General features: G+C 40.9%; 1 protein-coding gene across 1 annotated transcript in view; it reads right to left on the minus strand.

Annotated features, from left to right (window-relative positions):
- LOC133531352 (U5 small nuclear ribonucleoprotein 200 kDa helicase) overlaps positions 1–13,492 on the minus strand; it is a 73,671-nt gene that overhangs the window by 29,934 nt on the left and 30,245 nt on the right. Inside the window, exons 18-23 of the mRNA XM_061869513.1 lie at positions 13,058–13,220; positions 10,521–10,698; positions 9,633–9,794; positions 8,554–8,689; positions 1,259–1,490; positions 312–489 (exon numbers count right to left, since the gene is read on the minus strand). Of these exons, the coding sequence (XP_061725497.1) occupies positions 312–489; positions 1,259–1,490; positions 8,554–8,689; positions 9,633–9,794; positions 10,521–10,698; positions 13,058–13,220 (1,049 nt within the window). The remainder of the gene's footprint in view (positions 1–311; positions 490–1,258; positions 1,491–8,553; positions 8,690–9,632; positions 9,795–10,520; positions 10,699–13,057; positions 13,221–13,492) is intronic.

Consider the following 13,492-nt stretch of genomic DNA (forward strand, 5'->3'; position numbering starts at 1 on the left):
AAACAAAAAAAAAAAACAAATCGTAGAGAGCGCACTTTACACCGTCAATAACGCCTAGGTTCTTAGCTACTCTAGCGCTACTCTGGAGAGATTTGGAGCTATTATTCATAGCTGACAGCTGGACGCTTTTGCAACAGTTCTGCCTAAGTGCCTATGGAGATTTCAGTCCTTACCTCTACCTTCTATAGTGGTCACTGAATTGTCAAACGTCAACTTTTGACAATCACAGTTCACTGTACAGCGCCATCTCGTTTATCTGTCAAATTCGACTTACATTTTATATATTTACTAGTTTTGGTATAAGTCCGTACCTCTGTGCAGTACAATTTCGAAGATCGCCCTCAGCAGGCGGCTGGCGGACTGCGTGACGTACACCATGTCCGCCATCAGGGCGAAGCCTTCTAACTTGAGCTGGGAAATATATGCCTGAAGCAGCACGTTCACTTTGGCTGACGGCTCTTCGATACTTTCCTTGATTGGGATGGGTACCTGAGAACATACAAATGTTGGTTAGTTGGCAATCTGATCGTAGCCAATCGCATGTATTGATAGTGGACCGAGCCAATCGAGGCCGTATGGTCTAGAGGTACCCTTTAAAACTCACTCTGTACATAAAAAGCCGGCCTCGCCCACCGAGGGTTCCGTACTTTTTAGCATTTGTTGTTATAGCGGCAACAGGAATACATCATCGGTGGAAATTTCACGGTTCATGAGATTGGTGATAGACGGAAAGACGGACGGACGGACGGACAGCGGAGTCTTAGTAATAGGGTCCCGTTTTGCGGCAAGAAAAGTCGCCGTTAGATATATCGGAGCAGCCAAGGTGCTCAGAAATATCTGAGGACGCACTCTACCGCCTTGACAATAAAGGCGTGTTCAGATATTTGTGAGCGCCTTGGCCGCTCCGATATATCTGATGGTAACTGTACAAGATAACGGTTTGGAAATTAAACCGGTTTCAGAACTTGAGCTCAGAACCAGGACAAATGGGATAGTCGAATATAGGCCTATGCTTTAAAAAATAGGGACCGTGCGCGTTGGAGGGTCTGCCATCTAGTGGCCTGAATCGGAACCATAAACATGTACATTTACACGTCACGTGTTTTCTTGTGCATAGTAGGTTCTGCCATCTTGTGGGCTACATCGGAACAATAAACATCACATTTACGCCTCGCGCCAAAAATCTGACGGCTCCTGTGCTGCCTCCCTGTACTAAATTGACGATGATGTAATAGACTAATCTAAAATTAAAACTTACCCTTTCCATCAGCTTATGCAGCTCCAGTTTCTCTTCTTCTCTAACGGTGATATTCTTGAATTCAGCCGACAGAGAAAACACTCTAAACAGCTCAATTTCTCCTAACGTCGGCTTGAGGAGTTGGTTGTAAGATTGCATCGTTTCGTAGGTGCAGTAGAAGTGGGAGGCGATGCGGCCGAGCTCGGTGGGCTGGAAGTGCCCGGATTTGCGTTCGTATTTGATCAGACCGGCTCTGAAAAATGTTGAGATACTCAATACTCAATACATTTATTGCACATAATGGTTAAATACAGGTGGTAATCATAATTCTATGTTCTCACATTATGTACCCTGTTGGGCGCAGCAAATATGGAGAAAGGCACTATGTAATCTAATATTATTTTATGTACATTAACTATATTTTTAAAACTTATCATTTAAAAAATCATTGAAGGAGTAGTAATTTTTAGAAAGTTTTTTTTTTTTTAATCTTATTTATTTTATAAGCCATAAATTAGTTTTTACTCTTTTAGTTTTCTAATAAAGGTAGTCTCAGATTTTTCGTCTTTCAAACTTTCTGGTAATGAATTATAAATTTTTATGGACATTACAAGAGGTCCAACCGAGTGCAGCTTAAGCCGTGAGGATGGCAATTGAAAAAATAATTATTGAAGGATGGATTTTTGTGAAGATGTTATATACAACACAATATAATTTTGTTGCACAAGAAAAACAATACGGAAGACAAACAATTGGATTGGCCGGTCGCAGTTACAGATGGCGCCAGCATAGCTTGCCCTGTCAATCCCAAGAATTGTGTTTAATTCATAGAGGTACAACAATATAAAGGTGAAATGGGGGAGGGGCCAGATGACCGAACGAGATGCACTATGCTTGCGCAGATTGATGCGCTATTGTTTGTCCTTGTGCATCTCATTTTTGTTATTCCCCACCGTAAATTTTAATATGGTTTATGGTGGGCAACAAATAACCCGACCAAATTACGTAGGTTGTTTTTGGTATGCTGTCAGGAACGTTAAAACGTGTTTTAATTTTGTCGCATTGCGTATGTTCTGTCCCTCACGGGCGCACACATATAACACATCTATAGGATTGTTCTATCAGAGTACACCGATTTATAAAAACTTTCCGAACGGGCGCCGAGCTGTCAACATCATGTTGAATCAGCTGTTTGCTAAAATTCTTAAAATAATATAAATCTTTGTAATAATGTGATGTTGTGTATATTAAAAAAGTGTAATAATTGTAGAAATAACGTTAAACAGTGATTATACACAATATTACATTGCTTTTTGTACCTACTCATCGGCCTTTGTTGAAGCTGAAGTGTCAAGTAACGGACGTTGGAATTTGGATTTAAACCCGGCGAGTATTTTGTATTTTTATTTTGTGAGTTTGTAAGACAATAGTTCTCATTGTATTGCATACGTGAGACGACTTACATTTTACAAAGCTCATAGCGCTATGAGCAACGTCCCATCACAATACATTGGCTACGTGCAATTTCTCTTTGTTTGACGGATATAAGTGGAAACAAAGTTTGAGATATACACAATTGCCACATACATTACCTTATACTAATACACTACACACATAATCTCACACATTCATTTCATTCTAAATATATTTGACAAACATTTTTATATTCAGTGTACCTACTCAGTTGTATTTATATATTTCAGAATGGCTTCAAATGTTCTTACACGTCAAGGCACAACTCGCCACCTGGAAATGCAACTGAAAGCGACATTGAAAGAGCTTGAGATCTCGAGAAAGGACTGTAACAACCTAATATGTGAACGAGATGAAAGTGAAGTGGAAGTGGCAAAAATAGTTCAAAGAAACTCTGAGTTAAAGAACCAGCTGAATGTACTACACTCTGATTACATGGACAGTGTGAAACAGTGTCAACACCTACAGTGTATTGTGGACACATTTGATAACTGTGTTTTAACCTATGAATCCAATTTAAGGCGTATCAGTGACCTAGAAAGTGAACTGAATGAAGCAAATTTATTAATAAGTGATCTGCGGAGTCAATGTGAGATGAATGAAACTGTACATACACAGAGCCTTTTTGCAGAAATGTCAGTTATGGATGTGACTAAAGTTGATTCTTCCCCTTCTTATTATTTTGCAAGTAACAAGAAATTGAGGAAATATATTAAATTAAATAAATTTATAAGGCGCACTCAGAAACTTATTAAATCAAATAAAAGTGTGCAACTCAATGTGAAACTTATAAGGAAACAAAGTGACCTTGTGGAAAAATTAGATCGGTGTCATGGAAAATTACAGGACAATATTGATTTATATGAGACTGAAAAATTTAGACTTCAGTCCGAAATAAGTAGATTGAAATGGTCACTCAAAACCTTAAGTGATAATTACAATCATATTGTAAAAGAAAACCAACAGCATGTCAACTCTGCCTCAGACCTGGTCGACCTCTGTCATGAAAATGAGGAACTGATACAAGATCTGATGAGCAAGTGTTCCTGTCAACCATCTCCCGAGGTGCAGTGCCGGAGCCCGGGGAGCGCGTTGAGTGAGTCGAGCGCCGCGCCTCTGCTGGCGACCCCCGCTCCGCGTCCCCTGACCCCGGCCGCGCCCCAGCCTGCACGACCTGACCTCAGGAGTCCCCAGAGCCAGGAGACGTCACAGTCAACCGACGCCCCGCGCCGCCCGGGCCCCGCAGCGCCCGCCCCGGCGCCCGCCGCGCCCCTGCCCGCGCGCCTTGACCTGAGCCAGGACACTCCTCCCCCGTCGACAGTCGTCTACTCTGATGGTATTGGTGCCGGCCTCGGATCCATGTTGAGTGAATGTCTCCGGCAGAAGGTGACAAATATATGTATGCGTGGTGCCTCCATCAAATGTTTTGTGGACCGCTTAGCGAAGGACAAATTTGATAGGGGCACCACTCTAATTGTACATTTGGGCGATAGTGTTGGCGTAAGGAAATCCCACCTAGGACCCCTTATGCAAACACTGTCAGATATTGAGCAGCGTGGAATTTATAAAATTATTTTGTGTGCCTTTCCGTATTCCAATTCAGTATCTCGTGAACATAATATTAGAGTGTCCGAATTAAATTCCATGCTGTACACTGTGACATGTTACAACAGTAACTACCATTTTATGGATATCAACCGAATGTACAAAAGAAACTTTTATAATGTCACATTGTATGATCAATATTTGTATGTACCGAGAAACTGTAAAGTTACAACAGCCAAATTGCTTGCTTACAACATTGAACCTGGGCTTTTTGACTCTGCAGCCAGTGGCAACAGCGCCAGCAGCGCCACGAGCGCAGGCGCGAGCGCAGCCTCTCCCGGGGGGCGCCCACAGCATTTAAACTGACTGCTGGGACAGCGGAGAAGCCCCGCGAGATCATGTTAGTCCACCAAAACCTACAGGGCTTCTCCAGCAAGGAATTAGAGGTGGGTCTGTTCTTAGAATCTCTAGATGTAGATATTATGTGTATTACGGAACACTGGCTCAAGGAATATGAATTGTTATTACTCAATATTTATAATTATGATATAGTTAGCTCGTTCAGTAGAAAGTCGGCCATCCACGGGGGCTCATTGATTATAGTGAAAAGAAAATTTAAATGCAAGGAAAGAAACGACATAGTCAAACTTTCTATCGAGCGAACTATAGAAATATCATGTGTGGAAATGGAGAGTCACATTATAATATGTGTCTATAGACCACCTTCGTCGGATTTTAGCCAGTTTGAGTCCGTGATGGAAGATGCGTTGAAACGAGTCTTTGTTAGCAGTAAGAAGATAATAGTTTGTGGGGACTTTAATGTTAATATATTAGATCCCACACATGCACACACTGTAAGACTTCTAAACCTTTATCAGTCTTTTGACTTGTTTCCGCTATTCAACGAGCCCACAAGGATTACAGCTAGCACGGCGACATGTTTGGACAATGTATTCTATAATTGTGAAGTTATAAAAAAAGAGATCTTTAGCTGTTTCAACTCTGATCACTGTGGTCAAAAAGCCTATTTCCAAGTCAATGTTATAAGACAACAGCAATCATTTACATATAGACCCATCACTGCCAGTCGAATGGAAAGGTTTAGAGAAGGTGTTATATCCAAGGTACCAGCACTGGTTACAGGTGAGCAAGATCCTGATACACTATACAAGGAACTGTCGAATGTGATACATGACGTCCACAAGAATATTTTTAAAACAAAGACTCTAAAGCAAGGATCACTGAAAACAAGGTTTAGTGAATGGGCCACAGTGGGCATCCATAAGAGTAGGAATAGATTGTATGACCTGTATGAAATGAGGAGCATTAACCATGACGAGAATTTTGCAGAATATGTAAGAAAATATTCAAAAGTGTTTAAGAAAGTCTGCGCCGCGGCTAAGTCTGCCTTTATAGGTCAGAAAGTCAGGTCAGCTGACAATAAAGTAAAAGCTACTTGGACTGTAATAAACACTGAAACTGGAAAAACGAAACCCCGTGATGGCCACTACAGACTGAAAGTTCAAGACCGAATATTGTCTGCAGACCTGGATGTTGCTGGCGCCTTTCAACACTTTTTCACCAACATAGCCACAGATGCTACACGGAACTTGAACTCCTCTGTAGCAAAGGCTGGTGTTTACTTGGATACAAACAATGTCAAGAAATGCAGCATGGAATTATACTTCCAATATACTGACCCCCATGAAATCATTAAAACGTTCAAGTCCTTGAAATTAAAGAATACTGAGGACCTTTGGGGGATCTCTGTGAAAGTCATGCAATCTGTAATCGACGTAGTGGCACCGTATTTGGCCGATATATTTAATGCTTGTGTTAGAGAAAGTGTATTTCCCGATCTGATGAAGTACAGTAAGGTCATTCCTCTATTTAAAGCGGGCAGCAAAGATGACCTTGGAAATTTTAGACCTATTTCAATACTTCCTGTTCTCAGTAAAGTGTTTGAAAGAATTGTATTAAACCAATTGCTTCGACATTTCAACTCGAATGAACTACTTCAAGATCAGCAATTTGGTTTTACAAGAGGTCGTTCGACGACTGATGCCGCCTCTGTACTAATCAAGCACATATACGACGCCTGGGAACACTCGCTAGATGCTATAGGTGTCTTCTGCGATCTGTCCAAAGCATTTGATTGCGTGGAGCATGACACACTTCTACACAAGCTGAAGCACTACGGTCTGTCAACGGAAGCTCTAAGCCTTGTTAAGTCTTACTTAAACCAAAGAACCCAGAAAGTGGTTGTAAATGGAACGGAGTCTACTGGAATGACTGTAAAGCTCGGAGTTCCACAGGGTTCAATTTTGGGTCCTTTTCTCTTCCTTGTATATATAAATGATCTGCCGAACCTTGTAAAACATAAATGTGAGATAGTCTTATTTGCTGATGACACCTCACTAATTTTCAAAGTTGACAGGAAACTGAGCGATTATAGCCAAGTCAATGAAACTTTGGAAAAGGTACTAGAATGGTTCACAGCAAATAACTTACTTCTTAATGCGAAAAAGACGAAATGTGTCAAATTTTCGCTGCCGAATGTAAGAAAATCTGAAACTATCATCACATTAAATGGCGAAACGCTGGACCTTGTCGAGAATACGGTTTTTCTGGGCCTTACTTTAGATAGTAAACTGCAATGGGCCCCTCACATATCTGCCCTGGCGAAAAGGTTGAGCTCTGCCGCGTATGCAGTAAGAAGAATCAGGCAGTTTACTGACGTGGAGACAGCTCGCCTAGTTTACTTCAGTTACTTTCACAGTATTATGTCTTATGGCATACTGGTGTGGGGCAAAGCAGCTGACATAGAAACCATCTTCGTTCTTCAGAAGAGGGCAATCAGATCCATTTATAACATGGCTTCTCGTGACTCACTGAGAGAACGATTCAAGGAAATAGATATTCTCACAGTAGCTTCACAATACATACTAGATGTGATAATGTATACGCATAAGAATATAAAGTCCTTTAAGAAACTGTCTAATATCCATAGTTATAATACGCGAAATAAACATAAGTTAGTAGTCTCCAAGTTTCGTCTACAGAAAGTTAAAAAATCGTTCATGGGAAACTGTGTAACATTTTATAACAAAGTACCCTTAGAGGCATGGAACCTGCCCTATACTTCATTCAAGCAATACGTCAAAAATGCACTTCTCAAAAAGGGATACTATAAAATAGATGACTACTTGGGAGACACGGAATCATGGCCAAGTATCCAGTCTCAAAAGCTGTAATAGTTTTGCGTGCAGTGTCCCGGAGAGGCATATGGCGCTGTTGTTTCTAGCTGTTCAACCTTATGTATTAATGTTTGTTATGTTTTAGTTATTTTGATGATGACATTGACATATTAAATACATAGTAGTTATGTATTCTGTAGAACTAGTTTTAAGATTGTTAGCTTAACAGTCTCTTGACGTGAAATATGTATTTCATACAATTTTTTATTTTTTTTATTCTTTGACATTTGGAGAACCTTTACACCTCCAAATCTTATTATTGTGTATTATTATTTTTCTCAGACCGTGGGGACCTTATACATCTCCAAACTTAATGTATTAACCGTGGAGACTATACGTCTCTGTCATATTGTATAATATACTTGACTTGGTACATACTAGTTATGTACAGAATGTAGCATTAGTTTATGAGACTGCTAGTTTAACAGTCCAGACGCGGTTTATTTATTTAGTATAAATTTTATTTTGACACTTGGAGAGACTTTACACCTCCAAATTTTATTAATATTAGTACTCTGACATTGGGGACCTTTTACATCTCCAGATTTAATGTGTTTTTAACCATAGAGACTATACATCTCTATTGTATTGTAGTAATTATTTATTTTAAGATTATTATAATGTAATGTTTACCCAGGTATTGGCTGTTGTATTTATAAAATGTTGTTATGTATTTTTCATGTCACTATATGATGTTACTGTAAATGTTATATTGACTTGTAAAAGAGCCCTTGAGGCCTACTTGCAGAATAAAATTTTGAATTTTGAATTTTGAAATTTTGAATTTTGAATTTATAACGTGTAGTCCAACTTCGAACAAAAAAAATATGCAGATAACGGGTAACGGTATTTGTGCTGGAATTAAAATAATCAAGGAATTTAAAATACAATAAATACCTTGGCACAGCCCTGCATCCAAGATTTGAATTTCGAACGAGAATTAAAAAATGTTCGAAGTTGGAGTACTGGGTCTAAAAAGACACCTTCCTTATACTGTGGTTCCATCTATGGTAAAACGTGAGAAGTATGTATAGTACTTACTTGTCTAACAAGCTGGCCGCAGTGTGTATCAGGTCCGCTCTGTGCAGCTCCAAGTATTTGTCCTCTTGTTTCTTCTCCGGTGATATACCGTACAGCGCGGGCGCCCGCATCATTCGTATGTACAGGTAAGTGTAACCTGGCGTCAATAATATCATCCGTTATTCATTTTATCTACACATATCCCTAAACCCTCTATGACGCCTTCAACATCAGTAAATTATAATGGCCAACATTACGATAAACTGTTCTGTGATAATGTAGTTATAGCTTCATAACTACATCAAAATCGATTTGGTTATGCATTCAAATTTGGAACATCTCTAAATAAAAAAAACAATTCGATTTGACCTCTATCCTAATATCAGTCGAGATGCCTTTCTGTTTGAAATGAATAGAATGCATGTTAGTTTATATCGAATGATACGGAAATAGGCCCCCGACTCTAGTTTGTCTCTGAATTTAAAAAAACTACATGCGTGAAAAGTTTTCATTTACCGCCATTTGACGTACAGTTTATCTTTTAATTAGTTTTAAGTATAAAATGAATATAATTTGTTGTTTTTAAGGTAACTATAGCAAAAATTTCGTGTAAAATAAGCGATAAAAATATTTCGGTGACGTCACCACATATCCGCGAGTTCAGCCAAGAGAGCAACGATGCCCTAACGGCTGTAATTTGGGTTAGTGAATATTTCATAGAAAGTTTATAATATGTGTGTAGATAAAATAGTGTATGTAACAGTACATAATTAGGCATTAAAACACTCGTGTGATCTTTTTAAGAAACTGACTTCGTTCGTTTCTCAAACCCACACTCGTGTATTTTAATGCCTTTTATTATGTATCAGTCACATAAACTACTATTATAATCTTATCTACAATAGTACATTTATCTGTACCATACCAAGTACTGGCCTCCGCGATACACCACCCACGCACGCGATAGTGCGGGGACCACCGATAACGAGTTTGCGTCGCACGTTAAGATAAGTTCCTTACATAATAGATTACTGAATAATTCTGTATATTATACCTACTTATCTTATTATTATTATTTTTTCATTTCATGAAATATTTACCAAGCCAGGTGACGGCGTCGCGCACGCTCTGCACGGAGCCGAGCACGACCTCCGCGTTGAGCATGTCGGCCAGCTTGCCCACCATCTGCGACTCGATGGGCAGCTGCTGGTTCAGCAGCGACAGGTAGTACTGCAGCTCCGAGTGGTTGGTGATCAGGATGCCTGCAAGGAAACTTTTTACTTACAAACCAGAACGGAAGTGGGAATTCTAAAATAGTACATTCTGATACATGTGTGCTACGTTGGTCAATTTGATCATTACACACGAGGCGATATTGTGCGCGCGAGCTGAAAGCGGGCGCGCTATAAGTAAGCCGATGTGTATAATGACCGGTGCACACGCGATTCATACGACGTCTATCAACACACTTGCGAGGGAAAAAATAAACCTTAATATTAATCAAATATGAATAGTTAGCATACTTAGTGCAGTGTTGCATCTGTCTCCCTGTCCGTTGGCCCTCAAGCTACCACGCCCGAGAGTCCGCGTTGTAGAATCTACTCGACCAATTTAAGTCAATAATTCAAGCTCCGTCTCCATTCTTCTTCCTCGCGTTGTCCCGGCATTTTGCCACGGCTCAATGGGAGCTTGGGGTCCGCTTGGCAATTAATCCCAAGAATTGGAGTGGGCTCTAGTTTTTACTAAAGCGACTGCCATCTGACCTTCCAACCCGAAGGGTAAACTAGGCCTGATTGGGATTAGTCCGGTTTCCTCACGATGTTTTTCCTTCACCGAAAAACGACTGGTAAATATCAAATGATATTTCGCACATAAGTTCCGAAAAACTCATTGGTACGAGCCGGGGTTTGAACCCGCAACCTCCGGATTGAAAATCGCACGCTCTTACCGCTAGAACACAAACTAAAATAATGAATATAAAATGTTACCTTCCCCTTTAGTATCGTACTGCGGTCTGCCAGCTCTGCCCAGCATCTGCAGCACGTCCAGGGCGCCGAGCTCGCTCCAGCGGCCCTTCTCCGGGGAGTACACCTGGGTCCCTTTCACTATGACCGTGTGGGCGGGCAAGTTGACACCCCACGCTAGGGTCGCCGTTGATACTAGGACCTGGAAAGTTTTAAAACAATTATACAAGGTGTAACCTAAATACTGAACCTCAGTATAAGAGCATTTTTTTAATTTGTTTAAGTTTATCGCAAGGTCTACAGTTCAGACTATTCTAATATTCAAATGAATGTATTAGTTTTGATCGCGAACCCATATGGGAGGAGTTATCTCAGGGTTCTATACTATACTCTGTATCTTTAGGTATTTAAATAAAAGTAAACAAACAATTTATAAATTTTCGGGTAGTTCTAACATTTATTGGTTAACCAACCAAATACAAAACCGCCTGGATCTGTCACTGAATGACCTGAGTTTAACCTACATTATTTGATCATGTAATCCCCTCAAATGGCTCCTTAAGCCAGTAGATTTGGTTTACTTTTATTTAAATACCTAATGATACATAGTATAGGTCCGCTATAGTACCCATAACAACAATATAATCGGATCCGGAACGATGTGATCCGACAGAGAACTAAAGTCATCGATATAGCCCCAAGAATTATCAAGCTGAAGTGACAGTGGGCCGGTCACATCTGCCGAGAAACCAACAACCGTTGGGGTAAGCGTTTTAGAGTGGAGACCACGGCTAGGCATTGTCAAACATAGTGTAAATAATAAATAAATATTATAGGGATATTCCTACACAAATTGACTAAGTCCCAAGAAGGTTATTATATATACAAATATTTAAACCCTCAATGACTCAGAAACAAATATCTGTGCTCATCACACAAATAAATGCCCTTACCGGGATTCGAACCCAGGACCATCGGCTTCATAGGCAGGGTCACTAACCCACTAGGCCAGACTGGTTATGAAAGTGTGGGACTCCCTCTAATTGGCTCGATGACATACGTAAATTGGCTAGCAGCGTTGGAATGCCTTGGGAGAGGTCTATGTCTAGCAGTGGACGGAAGTAGGTGATGATGATGATTAGTCACCTGTATATGTCTGTCGGCGAACAGATCCTCTAGAGTACGGTCGACGCGGCTCATACCGGCGTGATGTACCGTGAACCCATCCGCGAAGAGTCCTTTCAGGGTTCTATACTAGGTTCGCTATAGTATAACAACATTATAGTCACCTGTATATGTCTGTCGGCGAACAGATCTTCAACCAAAGTACGATCGACGCGGCTCGTACCGGCGTGATGTATCGTGAACCCATACGCGAAGAGTCCTCTCAGTGTTCTATACTAGGTTCGCTATAGTATAACATTATAGTCACCTGTATATGTCTGTCGGCGAACAGATCCTCTAGAGTACGGTCGACGCGGCTCATACCGGCGTGATGTATCGTGAACCCATCCGCGAAGAGTCCTTTCAGGGTTCTATACTAGGTTCGCTATAGTATAACATTATAGTCACCTGTATATGTCTGTCGGCGAACAGATCCTCTAGAGTACGGTCGACGCGGCTCATACCGGCGTGATGTATCGTGAACCCATCCGCGAAGAGTCCTTTCAGGGTTCTATACTAGGTTCGCTATAGTATAACATTATAGTCACCTGTATATGTCTGTCGGCGAACAGATCCTCTAGAGTACGGTCGACGCGGCTCATACCGGCGTGATGTATCGTGAACCCATCCGCGAAGAGTCCTTTCAGGGTTCTATACTAGGTTCGCTATAGTATAACATTATAGTCACCTGTATATGTCTGTCAGCGAACAGACCCTCTAAAGTACGGTCGACGCGGGTCATACCGGCGTGATGTATCGTGAACCCATACGCGAAGAGTCCTTTTAGGGTTCTATACTAGGTTCGCTATAGTATAACATTATAGTCACCTGTATATGTCTGTCGGCGAACAGATCCTCTAGAGTACGGTCGACGCGGCTCATACCGGCGTGATGTATCGTGAACCCATCCGCGAAGAGTCCTTTCAGGGTTCTATACTAGGTTCGCTATAGTATAACATTATAGTCACCTGTATATGTCTGTCGGCGAACAGATCCTCTAGAGTACGGTCGACGCGGCTCATACCGGCGTGATGTATCGTGAACACATACGCGAAGAGTCCTCTCAGTGTTCTATACTAGGTTCGCTATAGTATAACATTATAGTCACCAGTATATGTCTGTCGGCGAACAGATCCTCTACAGTACGGTCGACGCGGTTCATACCGGCGTGATGTATCGTGAACACATACGCGAAGAGTCCTTTTAGGGTTCTATACTAGGTTCGCGATAGTATAACAACATTATAGTCACCTGTATATGTCTGTCGGCGAACAGATACTCTACCAAAGTACGGTCGACGCGGCTCATACCGGCGTGATGTATCGTGAACACATACGCGAAGAGTCCTTTCAGTGTTCTATACTAGGTTCGCCATAGTATAACAACATTATAGTCACCTGTATATGTCTGTCGGCGAACAGATCCTCTACCAAAGTACGGTCGACGCGGCTCATACCGGCGTGATGTATTGCGAACCCATATGGAAGCAGTTCTCGTAGCTCAGGGTTCTTTACTTGATCCGCTTCTGTTCTGAGCACTTCTGTGCTGGCCGAGCCCTCTCTGTTAGAACAGTTATTTGTTTTAAAAGGGGAAATATTGTTGTTTAACCGCTCGTGGTAATATTGACATGAAGTGTGCAGAAAGTGATGCGTTTCTGCTTTGGAGCATTTTATTTTGCTTTTTAACATTTTTAAAAGATAAGCAATTATAATTAATTTTTAAATGGATTTGTTGTACAATTTCCATTCTGATTTTTAACTCCTCATTACATAAATAACGCTACTTTTACGTAATTGTTAATTAAAAGTACCCTCAAGAAATACTATAAAAGT

This window comes from Cydia pomonella, chromosome 25, assembly GCF_033807575.1.
Source record: "Cydia pomonella isolate Wapato2018A chromosome 25, ilCydPomo1, whole genome shotgun sequence".
NCBI classification, from domain to species: domain Eukaryota; kingdom Metazoa; phylum Arthropoda; class Insecta; order Lepidoptera; family Tortricidae; genus Cydia; species Cydia pomonella.